Source organism: Asterias rubens, chromosome 13 (genome assembly GCF_902459465.1).
Source record: "Asterias rubens chromosome 13, eAstRub1.3, whole genome shotgun sequence".
NCBI classification, from domain to species: domain Eukaryota; kingdom Metazoa; phylum Echinodermata; class Asteroidea; order Forcipulatida; family Asteriidae; genus Asterias; species Asterias rubens.
Window position 1 is genome coordinate 8,890,045 of NC_047074.1, and position 24,733 is coordinate 8,914,777.

General features: G+C 38.2%; 2 protein-coding genes across 4 annotated transcripts in view; both read left to right on the forward strand.

Moving 5' to 3' along the window:
- The first annotated feature begins 5,980 nt into the window (after positions 1 to 5,980).
- On the forward strand, positions 5,981 to 14,018 carry LOC117298410 (arginine and glutamate-rich protein 1-A-like). The gene is made up of 5 exons (XM_033781664.1): positions 5,981 to 6,140; positions 7,144 to 7,550; positions 8,214 to 8,439; positions 8,795 to 8,878; positions 12,641 to 14,018. The coding sequence occupies exons 2-5, from the start codon at positions 7,243 to 7,245 to the stop codon at positions 12,806 to 12,808; spliced, it is 786 nt and encodes a 261-aa protein (XP_033637555.1). The 5' UTR covers positions 5,981 to 6,140; positions 7,144 to 7,242; the 3' UTR covers positions 12,809 to 14,018.
- A 3,165-nt stretch (positions 14,019 to 17,183) lies between these two features.
- Positions 17,184 to 24,733, forward strand: part of LOC117298523 (retinoblastoma-associated protein-like) — a 28,961-nt gene continuing 21,411 nt past the window's right edge. The window contains exons 1-6 of one of the 3 annotated variants that reach the window (XM_033781819.1): positions 17,184 to 17,296; positions 20,739 to 20,963; positions 21,666 to 21,743; positions 22,468 to 22,599; positions 23,215 to 23,339; positions 23,806 to 23,916. In XM_033781819.1, the coding sequence (XP_033637710.1) occupies positions 20,782 to 20,963; positions 21,666 to 21,743; positions 22,468 to 22,599; positions 23,215 to 23,339; positions 23,806 to 23,916 (628 nt within the window). In that variant the 5' untranslated portion in view covers positions 17,184 to 17,296; positions 20,739 to 20,781. Of the gene's footprint in view, positions 17,297 to 19,535; positions 19,698 to 20,738; positions 20,964 to 21,665; positions 21,744 to 22,467; positions 22,600 to 23,214; positions 23,340 to 23,805; positions 23,917 to 24,733 lie in introns of those variants that run through there. The other 2 variants (XM_033781821.1, XM_033781820.1) reach the window with 2 other exon arrangements.

A 24,733-nucleotide genomic window follows, 5' to 3' on the forward strand; every position in this document is an offset into this window, starting at 1 on the left:
GGGGCTTTGGGTTTTCTGTGAGATGATACAATGGGACCTTATGCACTGATGTCAGTCTGCTGGCCTCTTTAGACAGGCGTGAAAGTTTTTTCTAATTTAATCTCAGTTTTGACTTTTTGTTTAGCAGTCAGAAAAATCGGCAAATCTTTTCCAGAAATGTATGTTAAAGCCTTGACCGTCAGGGTTTGAATTTGGAGAGAATACTTCCGTTCCTTAATAGAGGATTTAGACCTCTCGTGACTAGATCCACATGATCGGTAGGTGCTGAGTCTGAAATAAAGGACCTTCCAAACATGATGATAGATAAACACCTCTGGCATGACATTGTGGTGAATGGAATCTCGGCTGCGACTTCTAAATGATGATGATCCTCAAAACTGCAGGGCTTGTAGCTCAATATTTAACATAATTTTTTGTACAAGATCAGAGTCAAACTAAAGTTGGACAAGCACTAAGAGAAAATCTATCTAATTTATTTTATGTGTAGCACTTTGATACTGAAAAGAATTCGAAAATTATTCATCAGTCTCTTAGCTAACATTTTTTCAAAAAAATATTACACAGTGAGGTAGCTTATTGTTATATGCAATAGAAAAAAAACCAAAAAAAAAACAAGACCACCCCAGAAGATTTCACAAAACGCTAGGATTAATCCTATCTCGTTTAGGACGAGTAACTCGTCCTAATCTAGGATGGGTTCAATGCTTCCTAACGTCTTCGGATGCGGAACTGAACTCGTCCTAAGTCCTAAGATTAAGAGAGTTGGGTGAAATTGATGGCAGGGCTTGTCCTGTTTTGAGTTTACTGGACCAGTGCTAAAATCACTGGCCTCGGGCCTGTGGTCCAGTGGTCCAGTGGTCCAGTGTTAATTTTTAGCCCTGACCATGTACATGTATGGTACATGTAATGTACATGTAGGTCTAACCCATGTACTCAATGAAATTGTCCTACTTTTTCCCGAACACCAAAATTCAGGCCTGATACTTCACGGAGGCAACGGAGGCGATTGCCTCAGTTGCCCCTTGCCATTGCCTTGGTGCCCTTGAAATGCTCCAGTAGAAATTTACAATTTCCTCATAAGGTGCCCTTTGCCAAAGAGAAAATGCCTTGGTGCCCTTGCCCTTTCAAAAACGAAGCATACAGCCCTGAGTGAATATCATGCCTGTTTAGATAAAAACAATAAACTTGTGTCTATTTACGCACACTGTTTAGGATGGGCCAGTAAGCGAACTCTGTTTTGACTTGTCATGACATCATGTGCATAAGGTCTACATGTATTTATTTATATTTAAAAAAAAAAATCTTGGGTGGGGGGGGGGGTTTAGAAGATGACATTTAACCCAATCTTGTTGTCTTCAAGAATAAGATAAAAAACAAATGTGAAAATTTGATCACAGTTGTCTCTCACTTTTTTGTTTCCCAATCTGCACATTACATTTTTAGTTAAATGTTAAGAAAAGATTCACACTTTTGTTTTTCCATCTTCTTCTTTATATCATGGAACCCATCTAGATAGACTAGCTTTACAGTGTGGGGGATTGTGCACATTTTGCATGTGTGTGTGGATCAACCAGATAATGGGTACAACCAAATAATATTTGACGTTTTTATTCAAGATCTAGACCCAAATTCATACAGCTGCTTAAATACACTGGACACTATTGGTAATTGTCAAAGACCAGACAATCACTTGGTGTATCTCAACATATGCATAAAATAACAAACCTGTGAAATAAAAAAATCTGTGAAAAGTTTGAGCTCAATTGGTCGTCAAAGTTGCAAGGTAATAATGAAAGAAAAAACACCCTTGTCACATGAAGTTGTGTGCGTTCAGATGCTTGATTTGGGGACCTCAAAATATAATTCTGAGGTCTCGAAATCAAATTCATTGAAATTACTTCTTTCTTGAAAACTATGTCACTTCAGAGGGAGGCGTTTCTCACAATGTTTTATACTATCAACAGCTCTCCATTGCTGCTTGTTAGCAAGAAGTAAGTTTTTATGCTAAAAATTATTTTGAGTTATTACCAATCGTGTCCACTGCCTTTAAGCAGCGGAAAAACATTGCCTAACAATTGTCTGCTATGTTCATTTTTTTGTTAATTCTGCAATCTTTGGTTGTTGTTTCATAACACAATTACTTGGGGTGTAAGATTAAAGACAATCATATTCTGTTTCCAGATGCAGTTATTTAATCAATTTAACCTTATGGTATGTAGATATGGTATGTAATTATAATATAAAAACAAAACTGTATAGAACACTTCATGAAAAATCAAATTTCAAACGTGTTTCTTGGAGAAATTGCTAAAAAAAAAGAAGGGTTTCCTGACCTCTACAACTAGCCATTTGAGAGTTAGATTTGATTAGTGTCTGGTACAATGACTTGCTAGGTCACAAGTTACCGCTTACTGTACATTTGAATTCCTCAGAATACAGAGACACAATCAACAGAGGGCGGTATACCAACTCTACAGTTGCTATGTGACATGATTCGGGGCAAGCTTTTGTATAGCAACCTCCAGATGAGCAGACCCTGGCATCATTGTGCCATACACACCCAATCAGAATTGTGTATGGGTGATCACGTAACTACGCAACAGTTTCCCCAAAATCATGTGACATAGCAACTGTTTCGATAGTCTGATGAGGAATTTAAGCATAAGTGGTGACTTGTGATTAAGCACGTCATTGTACCAGACATTATTAAATCTAACTCGCAAATGGCTTACTGTCCACTGATGACGTAGGACGAGTACAAAATGCACTGTTGATAGAAGGCCTTGATCGGCAGGTCACATAACCCTGCCATGTTAGGAATGATAAACAAAGACATCATTGTTGAATTTTAGTTTGAAAGCTTTTTGATTATGAAGTTCATTACTAGAACCGTTTTGAAACATTTCCCTCTGTAATTAAAGGGACACGTTGCCTTGGATCAGGCGAGTTGGTCCATAAAAAAAACGTTTGAAACCGTTTGTTATGAAATGCATGCGGTAAGAAAGGTGTTTTAAAAGTAAAATATGATGATCCACATAAATGTGCCTTGCAACTGCATGGTTTCCTTTTACATCAGGAATTAACACGGCATGAAATTTGACTCCACAAAATGGCGGACCATTTTCTTTTTACCTCGCCGACTAACACAGTCTGCCATTTATGGGAGTCAAATAAATGGCCGACCGTGTTAGTTCGCGACGTAAAGAAAAACCGTGCAATTTTGAGTGATACTTGTGTAGATCATTATATTCTACTTTTAAAACATCTTTCTATCCATATGCATTTCGTAAGAAATGGTTTCAAACGCTTTTTATAGACCAACTCGTCCGATCCAAGGCAACGTGTTCCTTTAAGTCATAAGAAAACTGTTTCTGAAAAACTGGAGAGAAAACACAACAGCTGATTTCTTTATAGCAGGAATGTTGTTATAAGAGGGAAGAGCAGAGATTGAGAATTGGGACTTCAGAATGTACTCTTTGTAACAGTGCTCTTTGAACAAGAATTGACTGATATTTGATCCCACAAAACCTAAATAATTATTGTCTCGACTATTAAATGTCAGCTCTACCAATCCCGTACAATATCTTTTATCTCAACCCCCTCCCCCTTATATTCCCCACAGATGAAAACTTGATTATCCACACAATTAATTTGTATTGTTTTATTTTATTCAGAAAGTAGTCTTTTTAGAATGTTTTGCTGCAGGACTGTATGTTATAAATAGGTTGTATTATTAGATGCATTTATTCCAGAAGGTAATTTGTATTGGATTATTTTTGGTGGAGATTTTAACATATTTTTGTAAGAATTACAGGTGTGTTTTGTACAAAGAAGTAAAACAAATAAAACCGATCTGAAAATATTAAGCAATTTTTTTTGCACCTTCTTGAAATAACTTGTGTAAATATAAGTGAAATGTATCTGATAGTTTTTATTGAGTATTAGATGAAATTATATTAGGTGTGGTTCAACGATCACTTTGGAAACTAATTAATGCAAATTCCCCCCCAAAAAAGTATGGGTAGGTTCCATCCAAGAAATTCTGAGTTTGACCACAAAACCTAAAAACTTTGTGCCGGCCCCAACTTTGGAATCATCCAAATGGGACTGGCCAGTCCCAACTTGAACGTAACTGTTGAGGGATTGCCCGATAATGATAGTGATGTACGTAACCCTAAGTTGGGCTTCTAAATGATTTGTTATTCTCCTGCATTGGCTCATAATTTATTTATACATTTTTGTATGTCAACCCTGCTCATTGCAAAACTTGAGAAAAAAAACTCCTACTTCATGTACACAGTACTAGTATAGTTGTATGATTTAATGCCACTGCACTGATAGATCGCCCGGCTACAGTTCCTTGGGACAGCCCAAGCCCAAGTGTAACACTCAAGTTGGTAACCAGTTCCACAATTCTAAAGCTCTTTAGAATTCTCAAACTGGGACTATACATCCTTTTCAGTGAGTTTACCAATAGAAGGATGAGCAGTCAGCTGCACAACCAGCTTCTGGGTTCCCTTGGCTATCATTGGTAGGTTTGTCAAATAAATTTTGAAAACAACCAAGATTGCATTTTAAAAACAATGCTTCTTCTAAAAAATTATGGAATGTAAATATTTTTAAAATGTATTACCACTGTTTAATTATGAGGATATGCAGGTTTTGTTTTTGCTACTTACTCATTAGTAAACTATAATACGTAAAAATATAAAATAAAAAATGACCGTTTTTGTCCAGCTCTCTTTGAAAACTTTTTGTTTTTCTTTGTTATGAAATAAATAATTTATTTCAGTAATGCTTGTGCATCTACTTTTTGTTTGATTGGAATCTAATTGTTGTGTACCTCATAAAATGTCTACACGAGGTTATACTCTCAAAGACAAAATTACATAAAAATGAGTCTTATCTTATTTTTGTCCAGTGCCAATGCTGTTTTATTTTGCGGGGATGTCCTAGGCTTTGCAAAGTTCCAACACAAATCGAAATGTTCCTCAGTAGAGGTGCCCCTATACCCAGGTCAAAATTCCAGTTGAACCTAGTTAAACTTCGTTTAACTGGAACTAGTTGAAAACCAGTTGATAAACTAGTTAAACACAGTTAAAACCAGTTGGTTTAATGTGGAAAATGGACAGAAACCTACTGATTTATAATTTCAACCTAGTTGAACACAGTTAAACCTAGTCCAAACTAGTTGGTTCATATAGAAAATGGACGAGTTTGGTCACTATCCAGTTGACCCCAGTTAACTAGGTTCAACTGGAATTTTGACCTGGGTATATAACCAGAGCATTGCTGTGCCCCTTTAATAGTTCAGTGGCCAAGGTTGTTTGTTCTCTTTTAAAAGTTGTTTAATGAACGAAAAAATACTCTTCAATTGTTTCAAACTGTTCTGTTTCTACATGGAGTTTCAAGCAGTTACTTTTCAGCTGATTGGCCGATTTTTCTCCATTGAGTCACAGGCTCTCTTTCTTTTGGTGCAAATAATGAAAATCACCTAAAAAGTTTCACGGAAGCACGGTCTCCTCTTCTATGTAAAAAGGCCTAATATTGAAAAGTGTAACTGTGTTGTCGTTTGGTTTGGGGTGTTTTCTGTGTGGTTGTTGTTTTTAATTTGGGGTGGGAAGGGGTCGGAACTTTTTGTGGTCAAAGAAAAGAAATCCGAATTCTTTTCCACAATTTCTGCGACAATGTGGCTGCCAATTCTTTTTGTTCCCACTTTTAAACTTTGAATAAATAGCTCATCAGGCTTTTTTACTTTAATAATAATAAATGGATCTGTAGCACTCAGTGATATTTGAAAAAATATTTACTAACTGCAAAGTAAAAGTAAATTTACTTAGTAATCAAGTATGGCAAATCATAAACCCACTTTCCCTAAGTTAAAAATTAATAATTTTTTTAATTCCCAACTATCCCTCCCTAGATTGTACACGTCCTGCCGCAGGGTGGCGCTCTATCACAAGGCAACTGTATGGAAATTTACAGCGCGGCACTTGCTGGTGTAGAATATTTTTACAATTTTTTACGGCGTGTTTTGGCCTCAATTGCTTGCAATATGTAATAAATGTACGTGCAACATAACCATAGAACAGAGGACAAATGAGTCGAGTCGGAGGCTGTGAGAGAAGGTGACATATAAGGTAATTGTTTGGATTTTTGTTGTTGATAAATTCCAAGTCGGTAGCGCAAAATTAGTACATGTCATTTCGCCCCCAAAAGTTGCCCATTGTTGTTTGTATTTGTATGCATTTTGTGGCGTGTGTGTGTGCATGATTCCCTCCATGGGGTCGCAGCACTAAATACCGACAACTTATCCTAGAACTATTTGGTATAACTATAGAATACAGGCCCACCCCTAACCCTAATCCTAACCCTAACCCTGTGTAGTGCCAGTTGAAGCACTGCCAGGAGGACTGGGTAATCTGTGGCTGTGCCGGCCGGGAGGACTGGGTAATGGTTGGCTGTATTCTACAATTGTACCTATTTCGGTTTCGTCCGGTTGTCGTCTCCTGCCAGTGCCACCACTTTTTCAATAATTTTTAACAATTAATACAAAAGTGGAAAGAAATAATACTAAAATTCCAAAAGGTAGAATGAAAAAGTGATGGCAGGATAGAGAAACTTGTCCTAAATTCTTCATATCAGACCTTCCTAGGTCATATCATTATTTGTTTGTCAATATTATTTACCATTCTCCCCCAACCCCTTTTTTGTTTTGGCAAAAGTTTTCTATTTGACGACCTGTCTTCTATTAACTGTCTGGAAAGGTCCACTAAGTACAACTACAAGCAAGAGTGCTCGAGAAACAGCCTGTAGCTGTACTTTCAAATAAAATAAAAATTATGATAAACATTAATTCTGCTTTGTTTCATCAATATGGCAATAGTTTTTACTAGAAAAAAAAAATGTCCTGTCTGTGTGGAGTGTTTACTTTGGTAGACGTGTATTATGCTGGAATGGCTAGCGTTTAGCCTTGCTGGTTGCGAAAGCTTGTATTGTATTGTAACTTTATCGTTTTCAGGGAGATCTGAGAATGCCTTTTTCACAATCGGCCTACATTATGTAATGTAGTAGCATCAGATAGTTTGCAGAGAACAACAATTTTAATGTTATTTTTAACAATTTTTTTTTTTTTAATTTCAGGTCTGAAGATTGAAATTAATCAGGGAGCAGACCTTATAACAAACAATAAACTACCCCCACCCAACTTGAAAATAAACTAAACAAAAACATTTATCAGAAATGCCACGCTCAAGAAGCCGAAGCTCCTCCCCCAGGAGAAAACACAAACATAGCAGGAAGTCTCGCTCTCGCTCCAAGGGACGCGAATCCTCCTCGCACGGCTCAAGGAAGCGATCACGCTCAAAATCCAAAGAGAGACGGGATAGGGACCGAGAACGTCGCCACAGACGGTCGCACTCCAAGTCAGAGCGAAACAGTCCCATCACTGACATCTTCGGGCGGGACCTGAGCAAACGGAATGAGCTCGAGGAGAAACAGAAGAAAGAAGAAGAAGAGAGACGGGCGGAGATCGAGAGACAACGAAAGATGTAAGAATCTCGAATCTTTAAATGAAAGGAGAGGAAATTTTCATTGAGAGTTGTTTTAGAATTTAGAAAGCAATAATTGGATAATTTGGTAATAAAAAATATTGCAAAAATAGTTACCATGGCCTGACATTTTGACCCTAGCAGAGTCTTTTGCGAAGCCTTCAAGAGAGACTCTGCTAGAGTAGAGTCCTTCTGGTTGGTAAGCAGTTTGCAATAGTTAATTCTGTTTTCTGAATTATAAATAATAATCTATAGTATTTATAGAGCCCCCAAATCACCATAAAAAGACATTCTAGGCGCTTTACAAAATTAAAGATGTAAAACAAGAAGCCAAAACAGTAAAGTCTGTAAACAAAGTTACTCATTAAAAACAAAAACAGACGCAGCCGAATAAGATTGAAGGAGAAAAAAGAAGAACAAATAATAAACAATGCATTGATCCCCTTAGCGTGAAACTACTAGTTACTGAAAGTAGTCCTACAAGGCATTTGCTTTTGTGAGAATTTGATTAAACTCAAGTTCATGATCATTGTTTTGTTTACACTTAACTGTTAAGCACATACTAAGTACTTTCCTGTTCTCGGGAAAAAAATTAATGTTTTCACACGGATGGGATTTGGCTTCAATGTTTCTTTTATCTTCTGTTTTGTGTTGTTCTCGCAGCCGTCAGCAGGAGATGGAAGCTCGTCTTATAGAAGAGGAAGTCGCCAAACGCGTTGAGGAGATGGTTGCCAAACGGGTAGAGCAAGAGCTAGAGAAACGCAAAGATGATATCGAAGCAGAGGTCCTCCGCCGTGTCGAGGAAGCCAAAAGAATCATGGAGGCGGCCATGTTGGAGGAGATGGAGCAGAAGAAACAACAAGAACTTGAGGCACAGCAGGCCAAAGAGGTAAGGGATGGTTCAACATATTTCAACACGATCACAAATCTTTGTTGTCAATATCCATGTTTTATGAGAGATCGCCTAACACCATTAAGCCCAAAGGCGCCCACTTTAGGGTGAGGGCTACATTTAACTGATTTAGCCTATGTCCCAAATCAACTACCACCAGGGGCATGTTGCCACCTACTTTCGTAAGGATGTAGGCATGGGTATCATCCACTAGGAGCCTGGCTGGTAGAGCAGAATGCACTACCTTGTCAACTCTTTACGAAGCATTTATTGTCGAGTGCCTTGCTCAAGGGAAGTGTCATGACTCAGATTCGAACTCGCACTTAAATATATTTTTTGAATGCAACTCCAGGAAGAAGAGAGGCGAAAGCGAGAAAAGCTGGAGCAGATCATGGAGGAGAATCGGCGTAAGATGGAAGAAGCTCACAGGAAGCTGGTAGGTCTCTTTTTATTAGCCTCGGGGGTCCGGCACGACCTACCTCTCTGCACTGATGTCCTTTTATCATTGTGTCTTGGCCCACTGGAAACTTATTACTGCCACGTGATTGCCCCAGCCAATTAGAATGATTGCAGATGAGACGAGAGTAGCCAATCAGAATCCAGGATAGTTAGGTTGTAACATTATTTATTGTGTCTGTTCTTTGTGTACTAATAAACATAAACACAGGTTCAAATATTTTATTGGATTGTCGTCATGAACTCTCTAACTACCCTGTATCTACATATACATGTATGTATTTCATCTGTATAGCCAATCCCATTGATTCCTCTTAAATCTAAAACGAAACAAAACAGGTGCCCATTTTGTCCTTGGCTTTTGTCTATCTTCACATGCACTGGCAGGCAGGGTTTTTGAGACGGACTTTTCAAAATACAGTATGAAAGTTTTGTTTAAAGTTTTAACCACTTCGGCTGTTCAATCCCCAATCAAGCAAATATTATGCTTTATCGCCGATGCGAAATTAACAGCTGTTAAGATTCTTTGCTAGCTGCCAACTCTCCTTGATTCTGCATAAAGTTCCCTCAAAATAAACCAAATCTAAAACAATATGTCACAACTTGCTGAGATGTTTCAGGCCTGGAATTCCATGAAGGCCGCATAGGCCATGACCTCTGTTGCCCTTGGTTTTGGTCTTGGTGCCCCTTCAAAATTTTCCCACAGATTTTCCAATACAAGTGCCCTTTCCATGCAAAATGAAAATGGCCTTGCCCTCTCTAAGGTGAAACTCCAGGCCTGCCGTCGATTTCACAAAACTCTTCCTAACTTATGACTAATCTTAGGACTTAGGACGAGTCCCAACCCTGCACTGTAGCATGCAGACATTAAGATTAATCCTAAGTAAGGATGAGTTACTCGTCCTAACTCGAGATAAGACTAATTCTAAGTGAAATCGACCCCTGAAGTTTTAAGGCTGTAATGCTTTCTCCAAACCATCACTGCTAATCGTTCAACACAAAATCAGTTAACCAAGCAGTAGAATATTTCCATGTTGAATATATTTACACTTCCCCGCTTGTTGTATACTCAATAGCCTTCATTTAACAAAACCTTAGTGACATCTTGTCTACAGAGCACAGTGTTTCACAGCACAGTGTTTTACAGCACATATGATAAACAGATTTTATGATCATGCTTTTTCAGTTTTGTAGGTTTTTAAATATTTTTCCTGGGTTCTGATTGGCTTGTTGAATCTCTGAAGTTGGTTCTCATTGGCCCGTGCAAGGCTCTGGCATTAATTGTTTCTAGTGCATGGACAGTTGCAGCAAACGTGCAGAGAGGATGACAATGTTGGGACCCTCGATTTTAGTGTAGGTTTTTTTTTCAGGGGGTTGGGTTTCCAGAGGAGGAGGAAGGGAGGGAGGGGGGTGGGAGGGGCTGTTTTTATATTTTGTTTTATGGGAAAAGGGAGCATGATGTTGTTTCTAACTACAGAGTTTTTGTTTTATCTGCAGGTTTTTAATGTTTCGGAGGACTTTGCTTTGATTTTTGAAATTCAAGGTATTTTGGGGTGGGAAAGTTTAAAGGCTTGGAATTGTCAAATACCAGTATTCTCACTTCGTGTATTCCAACATATATAGCACATAAAACAAATCTATGAACATTTGGACTCAATTGGTCATCGAAGTTGCAAGAAGATAATGAAAGAGAAATTACCCTTGTTGCTTAAATTTGTGTGCTTTCAGATACTCAGATTGAAATATTTGAGTGAGAAATTACTTCTTTCTCAAAAACTTCATAACTCCAGAAGGAGTTGTTTCTAACAATGTTTTATACTACATGTATCAACAGCTCTCTGTTGCGTGTTACCTGAGAATTTACGCTGTTATATATTTTTTAGTAATTACCAATCGTGTCCAGTGCCTATAAATTTGAAATGAACTCAGGATTCAGAAGCAAAGCAACGTCCTCCACAAACATTTATTGGGTGTGCCAATGCTTCCAATGAACTGATCAGCTTGTCATTTCTTTCAGGAATCCCCATTCCCCATAACTACTACATGTATAATGCTTCCCCTGCTGTACGCCCTTTTAACAAAAGTTCATCGTCCCAAAACTCAACTCAATCGCAAAAGTTTTAAGGAAATGTACTGGGTGGGGATTTTAGTTTTTGATAAAACGTTACAAAACTTTACACTAGAATTACCCCATCCCTGAATTAACCCCCTCGCCCTTCTGATTGCGAACTTGACTTGAGGGGCGCAAAAGTCCAGTTTTTTACCTCATAATAGCAGCTTTGGCCGTGGAAGGCATGCACGGAGCGGCCTTTTACGTTCCTTCTCTATACAAGATGGCAACATTCACTGCTGGCCCCTGACGCTTGCAAGACTCCAAAAGTTGCTGTTCACCTTTTTGGTTTGTTCGTGCAGATTCTAATCTTTATCGTAGGATAAGAGAAGTTTGACTTAAAAGGCGGTAGGTATTTTACCCTGGAAAAGGCGAGTGGTTTTTTTTTCAAGTTTTTTTTTTTTTTTTTCTAGTCATGTTTTCAGTTGCCATATTAAAGGCATTGAGAGAAAATGTTATTTGTACTATATTTTTCAAATGAAGTTTTGATGTTAATATTTGATTAGTTTTTGAGACGCAATTCTGGAACATGATTTGTTCACTTTAAACCTATGTGGGTAGTGTCTCGTAGCATTCAGAAGCTTCTGAAAATGAAAAGTTTATATGAAACTGAATTTAAATCTGGTTGATATTTTCATGTACTGGTTAACTTTAGTCTCATGTTCAATAGGCCTGCAGTCAGAGTGAAAAGTACCATTACAATTGGATTGCGAGTACCGGTAATCAAGGTTGAACTTAAGATGGCTTAAAACATTTTTTTTAAATAGGTGTTTATACTAACAGCATCCTGTTAATGGTGTACAAAAATGTGGAATAAAGCGTGGCAAGAGTGCGTGGATTTATTCAAGTGCAACAAGAATTCAAAAGCACACAAAGCAAGTCGAATGGCAAAATGTTATTTTCTAAAAATCATGAAAGTTTCATGTCGCCCAAAAGCAATGTTGCAGTAACAAAAGATTTGAATTAAGTTCAAATGGCAGGATGACTTGAGAATTTGTCTACTGTTTATGCCTAAATGCAAAGCAATTTAGAGCATTTGACTTTTTTCCAGTGACTTTTATAGAGACAGTTGAAAAGTTCAATTTTTTTTTTAACTGTTTTTTGGTTTTATTATGGGATTTTATTTTGTAACAACGCATAACGTAAATTGTTCAAAATGAAAAAAAGTGTATTATCTGGATCATAAACATTTATTTTGAGCTTTTTTGTTCTCCTTTTTCTCGTACATTTATTATTTGATTAATCTAATCCATACATTGTTGTACTTCGTGTATGGTCACCCATTGTAAGTTATTGTAAGTATTGTGGGTTTTTGAATTGTTAAGCAAGTCCTTTTTCGGTTTCAGTCATGCCTTTTGGTTGAAACTATATATTTAAAAAATTAGTCGAGTGGGAGTGAAGCCCGTTGCGAATGCCGTAGCAAGTTTGTCCCTCAACTGGTACCCTGCATTTAGTCAAAGACATTTCCTGCTCGGTACCAGGGATAAACTGAATTGAGTGATTGTGTATTATATTGTATGAAACACCTTGTGGTTGACGTGAAGGTCAAAGGTCGATGTGAAGATCGAAGGTTGACGCAGACTTAACCGGTACCTCGTTATTCACGCTCGACCCTCTCTTTTTGTCCCTTAGGCCGAGGAGAGACTTGAGATGGTCGAACGCCAGCGGAAGATGGACGAAGAGCGCCTGGCGTTTGAGCAGGAACAACGGCGCCTTCAGAAGGCGGACCAGGATTTAATCCTGAACAAAAAGAGCGCTCGACCAAAGCTCTCTTTTGGCCTCAGCATGAAGAAGCCGTAACGCCAGTCCTTAAACCCTCCCCACCCCCTTCCCTCTTCTTTCCCCAATCCCCGACCCTTGTAGATTTCCAAGCTGTACCGTTACTTGAAACCTTCGGTCCTACGTCCCACTGCCCGGCTCGTCCAGGGAGATCCTTCCCTGGCATCAAGTCCAGAGCGTCACAGTGCATCATGGGAAAACATAAACCAACAGTGGAGTATGGGATAGCTCATCTGTACAATGCATAATGGGATTTCCAGCATTGTTAGTTTTGTAATGTAGGTATAAACTTTTTCTGGTTAAACTTGTCTTAGTCCTTTTTTTATTTACATCCCGATTGTAGACACTCTAGACTGCCTAAAAATCATGGTTTCGTTAGAAATTTAAAATGTTTTTAAAACAGATATCTTTTTTTTCTCAGTGGTTTCATTAATTTTTGTGTTGATATAAATTGATCTAATTTGTGGAAAATGTTGTACAATTTGTGCATAATTTTTTTAAATGTTTACATGGAAGAATATGATACTGTTGAATATGATACTGTTTTCTGTATCCAATTCAGTCATTTGTGGGACACCAACGTGTGTCTGCTATTAATGTATAGAGCCGATCTTCAACCTTCTATGTGATTGTAATGTATATCTTATTGAGACTAAGAATGCATGATTAATTTTGTCCATTGCGGTTGTCCATGGATCATGTATGCCTTGGAGACTTTTGAATGCTAGGTGGCAGCAGATATACCAGGTTATTTTCCATTGTTTACGTCGTTCTGAGCCTGCTCAAGTTTCCCAGAACGGTGGATTTACCTGGTAAGTCTGCTGCCACCTAGAGACACAAAAAGTCTCCCATTGGATGTGTACGACTGGACATGGGAATAAGTGCACAGAAGTAGCGCAGTGACATAGACTCTGTGCATTGGTGCCATCCTATCACCATCTTAGAGGTAATGTTCCGTGATGAAACACTGGAAAAAGATAAAGTTTGCGGCATAGGCTGTTCCAGTGAGCATCTTTCTGTTTGACCTATAATAGATGGCGCCCTCGTCTGGTGACATCGTATGCGTAATACCTAATTGTCTTGCATGATAAATAACCGGAACGCATCCAAATGCAGATGCCCCATGGGAATTGTTTTAACTAAATGAACTTTACTGGTAATAATTACTGTTAATCAAGACTGTATATTGCAATTTTTACATTATCCCTCCTGCCAACCCCCCCCCCCCCCCCCCCAAACAATACAAATCAAGCTCACAAAATTAATTTGAGTTCATAAACAATTTGGTGGTATGAGAATTTGCAGCTTACATAAATTTTGAATTGGGCAGTGCTGTAAGGATTGGGTCTGTCACAGAATCTTCGTAAATTTTAATAGTTTTGCCACACACATATAAATATGGTACAATTTACATACACTTTACCTGTATGATGACCTAGTGGATGACAAGAAATTCTTTTAAACTTCATGATCCTTGATTATTTCAAGTTAGAAAATTACATTAAACAAATTGTGAGCATGAGTGAATTGTATGGAAACATTGGCAGACCTGAAACTTCACAGAGACAACAGAGGCAATGACCTTGTTGCTCCTGGTCATTGCTGCTGTGCCCCTTGTAACTTTCTGATAGTAACTACGTGTACTCATAGAGGTGCCCTTTATAAAGGAGAAATTACCTCGGAAGCCAATTGTGCTTTCAAGAATTTAGTGTCAGGCCAGGATTTGGAAAACTGCAAACCAAACTAAAGGGCATGTAAATACATAAAGTTGCCTTTTCTTGTGAACTCGTAAAGTTCTGTCATAGAGTTCCGGTGTGCCCTTTTTCAAATGCTAAGTCAGTGTATAGCTTAACCCCAAACTTTATTTATTTCTTTACAAAATAGCAAGCCAGTGAAAGTTTAAGCTCAATGTTGGCATCAGAGTCACAAGAAAATAGTGAAAAACCCTGTTACTGTTCAGCAATTGTCGTAGATCAAACTTCAAGACACTGGACACTTTTGGTAATTGTCAAAGACTAGTCTTCACAGCTGGTGTTTCTCAACATATGCATAAAATAACAAACCTGTGAAAATTTGAGCTTAACAATGAAAGAAAAACCACCCTTTGTCACACGAAATTGTGCGCTTTCAGATGCTCGATTTCGAGACCTCTAGTTCTAAATCTGAGGTTTCAAAATCAAATTTGTAGAAAATTGCTTCTTTCTCGGGAAAATACATTACTTCAGAGGGAGTCGTTTCTCACAATGTTTTATATTATCGACCTCTCCCCATTACTCGTTACCAAGAAAGGTTTTATGCTAATAATTATTTTGAGTAATTACCAATAGTGTCCACTGCCTTTAATATTTCTACTTGTATTTTATGTTAATTATTTCAGGCCAAACTGTTTCAAGCAAGGTTTTCTGCCATGTAATATCTCTGTATAAATGTATCTGTAAACCTTTTTTTATTTTTTTATTTTCAATCTTACCTATGTTATGAAAATGCTCTGATTTCTGACTTAACAGCTCTTTTGTCTTCTGATAACAAAATAAAGGATTTAGTCTAAAGTACACTTATGTAAGATTTGGGGCTGGAAGTAGCAAAAATATGCACTGTGCATTTACTTTTCAATAGGATGGTCTTTTAATAAAGGGCTTCATACGCTCCTTGTTATTTTGTTTTGTTTTATTTAAAGTAAAATTGGATGTAGAAATACAGTCGATATAAAGAGCACTTCTAAAACAAGGTTCTGCTTACAAAAAGAAAACGTTTTGAAGTCAAAAAGCATGGTGAAGCATTTTAACAATTGATAGTTCATTCTACTGGATTGTTCTCATTTATTCCTTGAAACAAAAGTAATGTGTTTCTTTTTGTTTAGCTGCTAGCAACTAGTTTGTTATATTTTGAAATGTGTTATTTGCTTCTTTAAAAAAAAATATATAATTTACATAGACTGCCCAAATGTCGGTAACAGGATGTCTTTATTTGCATGGCTCAACCCCTTTAATCGTTAATAAATGTTAAAGGACCACGTTGCCTTGGATCGGTCAAGGTGGTCTTTGAAAAGTGTTTGTAACCGTTTGTTATAAAATGCATATGGGTAGGAAGAGTAAAAGTAGAATACAATAATCCTAACAAACCATAGAGTTATATATAGGAACGGTTCTTATATAACTCTATGTAACAAACATGCCACTAAATTGCACGGTTTTCCTTTTACCTCGTCGACTAACGCGGTCGCCCATTTATTTTATGGGGGTCAAATTTTTTACTCCCATAAATGGCCGACCGTGTTAGTTCGCACAGTATAAGGAAAACAACGCAATTTCGAGGCAAATTTGTGTGGATCATTGTATTCTACTAAAACATCTTTCCAACCATATGCATTTTATAACAAACCCTTTTTAGAGACCAACTCCTACGATCCAAGGCAACGTGTTCCTTTAAATATGCATCAGGGATCAATAATACTGTTTTGTTATACCCTTACACCATCGGTGTAGGCATACATACTCGGTACTTTCCCGAGTTCCGAGGACAACATCACAGGCATTACTCTCTTGTGGGATTCGAACCCACAACCTTTGCCAATCTAGAGCAATATGCTTTATCGCTGATGCAAATTTAGCTTTTATTGAATTCTTGAAAATAAATGAAGTCTACGAACTTTACGGGCCCATTGGCCATAAAACCCAAAATCTTGTTACTCTGTAACGCAAACTTAACTTTGTACAAAAAGTAATTTCTCAAACTAATTCACTTCGTGACACGGTATCCTCAGTATCTCAGTGGTCTAGTTGATGTGACACTGCTCTAGAATTGCAATGGTAGTGGTCATGCAATAGGGTGACTTTCAGATGATGCCCAATCACTCCGTAAACCTCAAGAATTGTAACATCTGAGAGATGTATGAAAATTATAAATGATATAACCAAAATGAAGCAATTTTGTGTAGCTCCCCCCCCCTCTCTTAATGGATAAAATCATTGATCAAAACACGTTAACCTTTGCGAGTGTGTCCATGGAGGTAAAAACAATCACTAAAAACATACTGGCAGGGGATTGAAAAACACGGTGTTTATAACGAAATTTGTCACGGCCACTTCTAAATCCTATACCATGACACACCACTTTACCCCACCCGCTCCCCATCCCCATGAGGTCGGAATGTACCAAATAATGGTCCCCCCCCCCACCCCACCTCTGGTTACGCCTAGTTTAAGCAGTTTTCTGCTGCGCTTCCTCGATGACGCATCAACTACGTCATTCGTGTGGCGGGAAACACGGGCTTCTGCTGAACTATTTCGTTGCAGTCCAAGTACCAGATTGGTTCTAAGCATTGGAATAATACATGAAATAGTCTGGTTCTATCAGCGGTACTCAACGTACAGCAATGGTCTTCAGCTGGGTTTTTGTGTATAGGGATTAAATCGTGTTCATATTCAGGACTTCAGCTGTTGTTTGTTCCTGAAATAAAACAACAACAACAGACGGCTACTAAAAACAGGAAAAATTGCTCACCCAAATGTAAGTAACTCATTGTAAGTTAGTGATCTGTGAACATATTATGATTGATTGATGAGTTTATGATATGGTCTTAACTTGTGTGTTCTTTAATTTATTTTATTTTTTTGTAAAAATAAAGCAAACTTTTGCTGGACCATAAATAAATAACAATGGAGTTACCACACATTGCCACACACACAGATTCTGCTCTCATTGTCAGCAGCAGTGTTTGATAGATAGAAAGCTGTCGAATCCGATCGCTTCTCTTTGATTCAAGACAAAGGTCATGGACAGGAACTACGTTATAACGTAGTTTTAAAAAGGATCAATACAACCTTTCATCATGATTGTGAAAAAATTCCTTATCCCGCTTCAAACTAGCTTACTCTATGACTAGACCCAGTAACTGGGGCGCTGTACTGTAGGCCTACTCCTTTTTTCGAAATTTTGACATTCAGTTCGACCGAGAATTTCAAAATTTCGAAAAAAGGAGTACAGCGCCCCAGTTACTGTGTACTGAGTCTATTTTCAAACGGTTGATTTGATTGCGCTTGTTGTAATAATAATAAATAACAACGAACTTACAGTTTTTTACACTCTTTCATTTTCAATCATGTCTTTATCATCCATGTACATGTAGGCCTATTGTATATATACATAAATTGACAAACTATTAGAAGTTTGAGATCGATCGGCCATAATATCTAGGTCAAGAGAAAATAGTGAAAAAAAAAAAAACGATTACACATTTTGCATGACATTCTGAATAACACAAGAAAATTAATAAAGTGCTCAATCAATAACTCGATAAGGCCTAAGGGAATCAATGTGTGGTGAAGAGGTTTTCATCAACTAGTGGTTTAAACCCAACGAGGCCTGGTTCTTGATAATTTTATCGAGACGAAGTCAAGGTAAATTATCAAGAACCAGGCCTCGGTGGGTTTAATTAAACCACTAGTTGAAAACCGATTCAACACACTTTGATTCCCATTCATAAATACTTTTTCGGTCAAAACACATCAACACTTTTTGGTCAAAAAGTAAAATAAATGCAAAATCTATATAACTTTTAAATGATTTCTGTCAATATAACACCCCTCCAGCTATGAAATGGTAAGGCCCTCGGTCCGATCGGGTAAACAATTCCTTACAAGGGAATGATGTGCGCGTCGTGCATATCGCTTGATGTGGCACAACTGTCCCGGCCGTTGCTCTCGACCAATAATAGGAATGAAGAAACTTTCCCATAAGCACAGGTGCAAGCTCGCGTGTCACGCCCATGTTTCAACACTTTTTACTGGTCATAAACAAAGGTTTATACACACCCATGTGACGTGCTCTCCACCAATAGGAATAGCGAAACTGTCGGGAAGGTATTTATGAATGGAAAATAATAAGCAAAACTCCAAACGGGAAATTAGTTTTTATTTATTTCTCATTAAAATAAAAACTCAATAATTTCAATTACAAGGGATGTTCTCTTATCATATCATCATCATCATTTAAAAATTAGAGTTAGACTGTTTGAGTTTTATGTAAACCTGTGATCTTAGACATGTAAATGTTATTATTTCATTAGACAAGTTGTTTTCATACCAATTCGGTAATGTTCAGTTGAAAAAGTGTTGGCCGAAAACAGATAATTTTTCTCAACATAGAAAGAAGTGGAAAGTTGAAGTGTCCTGAGTGATGATTTTTTATACCGTTTCATTTATCATATCTTGGTTGTAAAACAATTCAAATGAGCTTTTAAAAAACAACATTGTGAGGCCACATAAAAAAAAAATGGTTGATCGTCCTTTTAAAAAAAATAATAATAAGAAAAAATGCTTATAAATATAGCGCATTTATACTGCGAGTACGCACAATGCGCTTTCAAAACAAATAAACACATTTATACAATAGAAAGCAACAAATAAACTAAACAATACAATATTACAAAAAAGATTTAAGAGTGAACAAGTGAGTTTTGAGATGGGATTTGAAGAGGTCCGGGTTTATCTGGGAACGGAGGGTAGCAGGAAGAGAGTTCCAAAGGGTGGGTGCGCTGAAAGCAAAGGCTCTTTTACCGTACGTTTTTGTTCTGTATGGGGGAACTTGAAGGAGAAGCTGTGAAGAGGATTTAAGTGACCTTGTCGGCGTGTATGGCGTTATCAATTCAGAAATGTAATGAGGGGAGAGACCATGAACAGCGGATTGAACGTGAGGAGCAGGACTTTGTACTGTATGTATGCGAGCATTGACAGGAAGTCAATGGAGTTCTTGTAGAATGGGGGTGATGTGGTTCTGCTTCTTTGATCTAGCGATGAGCCGTGCTGCTGAATTCTGAATTCTTTGGAGTTTAGAGAGGTCCTTATCAGGAATGCCATACAGGAGACTGTTGCAGTTATCTAGAAGAGATGAGACAAAGGCGTGAATCAAGGTTTCAGTAGTAGTTTTGTATAAGAAGGAGCGAATCTTTCCAATCCTTCTCAGAGCCAGAGAGGCGTTTCGGCAGACTATTTTGATGTGACGACGCATGTTCAGATTCTTGTCAATGATGACACCCAGGTCACGCACTGATGTTGAAGATGTGACCTGACCACTATCTATATTGATCGAGGAGAGCTCTTGACATGGTCTGAATTGGGAAGCTACATGAAGAACTTCCATCTTATTGTCATTAAGGACCAGATGATTGTAGCCCATCCAGCTTCTAACTTCCTTCAGACAGGTGTCAAACTTCTCCATCATCTGGTCCCTATTTGACGATTTCATGGAAATATAGAGTTGCGGATGGGGGAGGGAGGGAAGTTTTTTTTCAAATCTTTTCAAACCTGTACATTTTGAAAAAAATATCAGCTGAAAAATCTGGGCAGTAAACGTATAAAGAGATATCCAGACATGGAAAAAAATAAAATAAATGGGGTCGGGGGGTTTTGAATGGTCGGGCAGGGACGATCAAAATTTTGTTGTTGTTATGTGGCCTAAACAGGTCAGTGCAAGTTAACCATGCCTGTTAGTTGCAATAACGTAAATCCTCCTTCCGACGGAGGAGCTCTGTTATTGCAACTATATGCCTGCTACTCTTTCTAAGTTAAATTTCTATTTAAAATCAAAACTTTAAAAAAAAATTAAACTTTGTCGGTCGCAGGTCAATGTTTAAAAAAACCACTTCAAAGACAAACAGTCAAGTCAAAGCTTCTTATCTTCCAGTAGCTCTTATCTTCTAAGCTCCTAGTAGGACTTAGGAGTTTACATGTCTTTCTCAGATTCAAATATTTTTAATAGTGAGAAATTACCTCTTTCTCAAAAACTATGTTTACTTCAGAGGGAGTCTTTTCTCATAATGTTTTATACTATCAATACCTCTTCGTTGCCGGTACCAAGTAAGTGTTTATGGCAATATATATTTTGAGTTATTACCAGACGTGTCCAGTGCACTTAACTGTACAATTTTTTCCACTGGGTTTCTTTTATTTAGCAGCCAGCTTAAAAAGCGAGAGAGACACTTTAAACAGTAAAACATGGAGTGTGGCGATGCACTTTCTAAGATTACCCGCACCCTGGACATCGAAGGGAGCAACATCTCGCAGGCGGCTCGTCGGCTGGGGCAGAAATGGGAGTGTCAGAGGTCAACTGGATCCTTCAGTACCGATTCCACATCATTTGCTCTATGTGCATTGTTTGTTGCAAGCACTATGCAAAGGTCAGTTGAAATGCGGAGGAGTTGATAAGTTGACTGGTGTTGTGGGTGGAAATTGTTGGTATACAGAGGCTTTTATGGTTAATACCAGGGCCCACTTTCATAGAGCTGCTTCACGCCAATTTTTGTGCTTAAATATGTGCGGTTTCCATTTTAAAGCGCTGCCAACTGTAGCACATAAAAATGGGCATGCTTACCTTCTGGTGCTTACTGTATGAAAATGAATGACGTAACAATACATGGTGAACGCACAAGCTGGCTACCTATTTTTGTTTTTTGGCTTAGCTATGAAATATGTTTACGCCCAGGCAAAGTTGTCTACTCTATGTACATGGTGTTAAGGGAAGGGGGGGGGGCTATAGTAAATAGAAAGAATTTTGATGATTCAAGGGTATGGAGGTTGGGGGGGGGGGCGTTTGGGAAGGCTTGGTGTGTCGTAGCCAGAGGGGAGTCAGGGTGTCGCTGGACTTGTTCACATTCTACTTCATAATTTTTGTATTGGAAGTGAGACATTTGAAACTGCTGTTTTTGAATTGGATGCCAATTTGGACATCGTTTCTAGATTCTTCCTTCTTTCTTCTCAAGGGGGACAGTTGCTGTCCAATTTTGCAATAAATCAATGCCCCTAGCAATTTGCTCTTGGTGCCCTTTAAAATGCCTTTTTTGTGTGTGTTAACATGAGTTCAATTTGTTGTGTTTCCAAAGATCTTCTGAAGACGGAAGCGATACTTCTGGAACTATGACCCCGACTCTGTCCGACCTTCTTGAGGCAGCAGATGTACAGTAAGTCATGTTATGTATGAGCTGCATTGTATTTACATACACTTGACCCTTCCTTTAGAGATCATTTATTTCTGTATAATCACAAAATGCTCAGCTGGGTAGTTTTCACAAAAAGTTAAGACAAGTCTTATCTCAAGTTACGTCGAGTAAAGCCCGGTTCATAATCATACTTCATGCGAATGCGAATGCGGAGTGAACGTTGACGTCACAGTTTCGCAGCGAATAATTCGCAGCAGCTCACCTCTGCTCAACTCACTTGCAAATATTGCTGCCAAAGGAGAGTTGTGATGTCAAATTTACCTCAAACTCGCTTCGCATTCGCATGAAGTATGAACCAGGCTTTACTCGTCTTAACTCCTTCTGAAATCGACCCCAGTAAATTTAATATCAAAACAAGGGGATTGCCCTGGTGTTTCTGGCATGGCTGGCTGTAGTTTGTGCCACATCACCTTTGTATGTTGCTACATAAATGGGTCTCATGATTCTTTCCCAGTATAAATGTTTAGGTGAAAAATTTCCTTTCTCTCTAGAGTAACAATACTTTGAAGGGAATCGTTTTAACCGTGTTTTCTTATATCAACAGCTCTCCAGTGCTCTTTACCAAGTAAGTTTTTATGGTCATTAGTTTGTTGAGTGATAACCAAAAGTCCATGCCGTCTGTAAGACATGTAAGATGTGAAAGCAATATGAAGGAAATGATTTTTTATTTATTTTTCCCACACAGTATAAAGCGATTCTTTGATTGGATGGGAAGGCTACAGGCAGACTTTACATTCGACCCAGTCGTCAAACCACGCCTTAAGGCCATCATGCAAAAGTATTGCGTGACCAGCGCCCTCTATCATAAGTTTCAACAGTAAGTAAAATAGTAGACTGGTCTTGTGTCTTTTGAGAGTGCTTCAACTGCGCGCACTTTCTAGGCATGGAGGAATTTTCCCAGGCATACCCAGTGGAGGGCTAGACCGTGTTCCTGGTCGGTAACATTTCAATATGTGTGTCATGGCTGGGTGGTTTAGAACATCGAATTCAAGTTCTGGTGGTTCTTGTGTCCTTGAGCAAGATGCTTTACTATTATTGTTTTTTATGACCCGGGGTTATAAATAGTACCTGCGAGGGTAGAGGTTGATATTGTGTATGAAAATGCCACTGGAGCGCCATGGCAGCTCGGGGCTGTATACTCCACAGGGAGCATAGAAATATTACACGATTGTTATTGGCCCAATGACCAGGGCACTAATGTAGACCACACTGAGACTTTATTGTGAAATGCGCTATATAAGAACTAGTTCTTATTATTATTATTATGGGTGAATGTGATTAATTAGGTTTCGATTGTCGTATGGAAGGTACGAATGTATTATGGGAAAGCTCTCTTAGTGAATATAGCCTAAAATAACCCATCCTTTTCGTCTTGAAACTCACAGCTGTTACCTACAATTCATACTGCTTCATTTTGATTTCCCTTGTGTAGGCTCTTTGATCGTATCTTCATTTGTGAGCACTACAGTCCGCCATTAGCGTTGCAGAGGTCAGAGGTCGATCAGGGTCAACCTAACAGGAAACACATTTGCTGGATGCTGTTTCTCCTTGCAAAAGGTCAGACATTTTTTCTCTTTCGATGTTTGAAATACAAAAGCCACATCCTTTCAGGTGATCCCTTGAATGCCGCTTCCCAGTTTGTACTGCAGTTATATGGCTCTTGACTGGCTACCCCCCCCCCCCACAATTACCAAAGGTGTCCAGTGCCTTTAAAGAACTGTTTCAGTTTACTTGATTGAGTACTGAAGGCAATATTGGTTTATTTTAATGGTGAACATTTAATGGAAAACGAAAAACAAAAATATATATATATATTTTTTGCCGTTGCAGTATTTTACATCAGCAGTGAGTGTTTTTAAAATATGACGCCTTGGCCTTGGTGCCCTTTCAGAAACTTTTCATGTTTTTGTGCCTCTTGCAAAATGAAAATGGCCCATTCTCCTCTCAATGATGAAATTCCAGGCTTGTCACACACTCCTTGTTTATGATAATTTTGTTATATATAAACTTTTACTTTCATCAGGAAGTTTACGGCAAGCAGCCAATGAGCTTGTGATGCCTCTCCACCTGCTGATGGGCTGCATCGATTACATTGCAAAACTATCACCAGCATTCTTTCTCCAGGAACCCTTTAGTAAGTTTTTAAATCCTCTCTTTTCTGCATGTTTGTTTGTTTTGTTTGTTTGTTTGTCTTGTTTGTTTGTTTGTCTGTCTGTTTGTTTGTCTGTTTGTTTGTTTGTTTGTTTGTTTGTTTGTTTGTTTGTTTGTTTGTTTGTTTGTTTGTTTGTTTGTTTGTTTGTAACCCATTCAAACCCTTCAATCTGCTTTGATAAAAAGAAAAAAATAAGAAAAAAAAGAAAAATCCAAAATCCAAATCCAACGGCAGATTGATCTGGGCTTGATTTCATGGCTCTGCTTACCGTAACCAAAGAGTCAACGGGAATTTTGGGCTTACGTCAAACGTGTTTCTAGGGTTAGCAGGGAAATTTTGCTTGTGCGCGTGCATACACCACATTAGCAGGCAGTCTTCGCTTACGCAGCTAGCGCAGAAACTTATCAATTCCCATGTATAAGCAAAGACTTGTGATCGTTCGCGCAGAATTGAGTGGTAAGCTGAGCAATGAAATTGTGCCCAATTTTCTAGAGGTCAAATAAGAACTCACTTCGCGGCAGTGAAGTTTATAGCAAAATGTCTCCTAGATCCACCAAGCAAAATTGGTAGTCCAAGCCAATTTTCCTACCTTCCGCACAGGTAGTAGTTTATAAGCAAGAACTTTTCAGAAATAAGAAGTATCCCAAGTCCCAAAATCTACTTCGCAACATAAAAGTAAGTCCTGAAAGAACAAATCTACACTGCACTTGGTGTCACCCAAACTGATAGACATTGATACCTCAACATGCAATGACTCAAATCCCATTTGTTGAGTGTAACTTTTGCATTTTCACGAAGT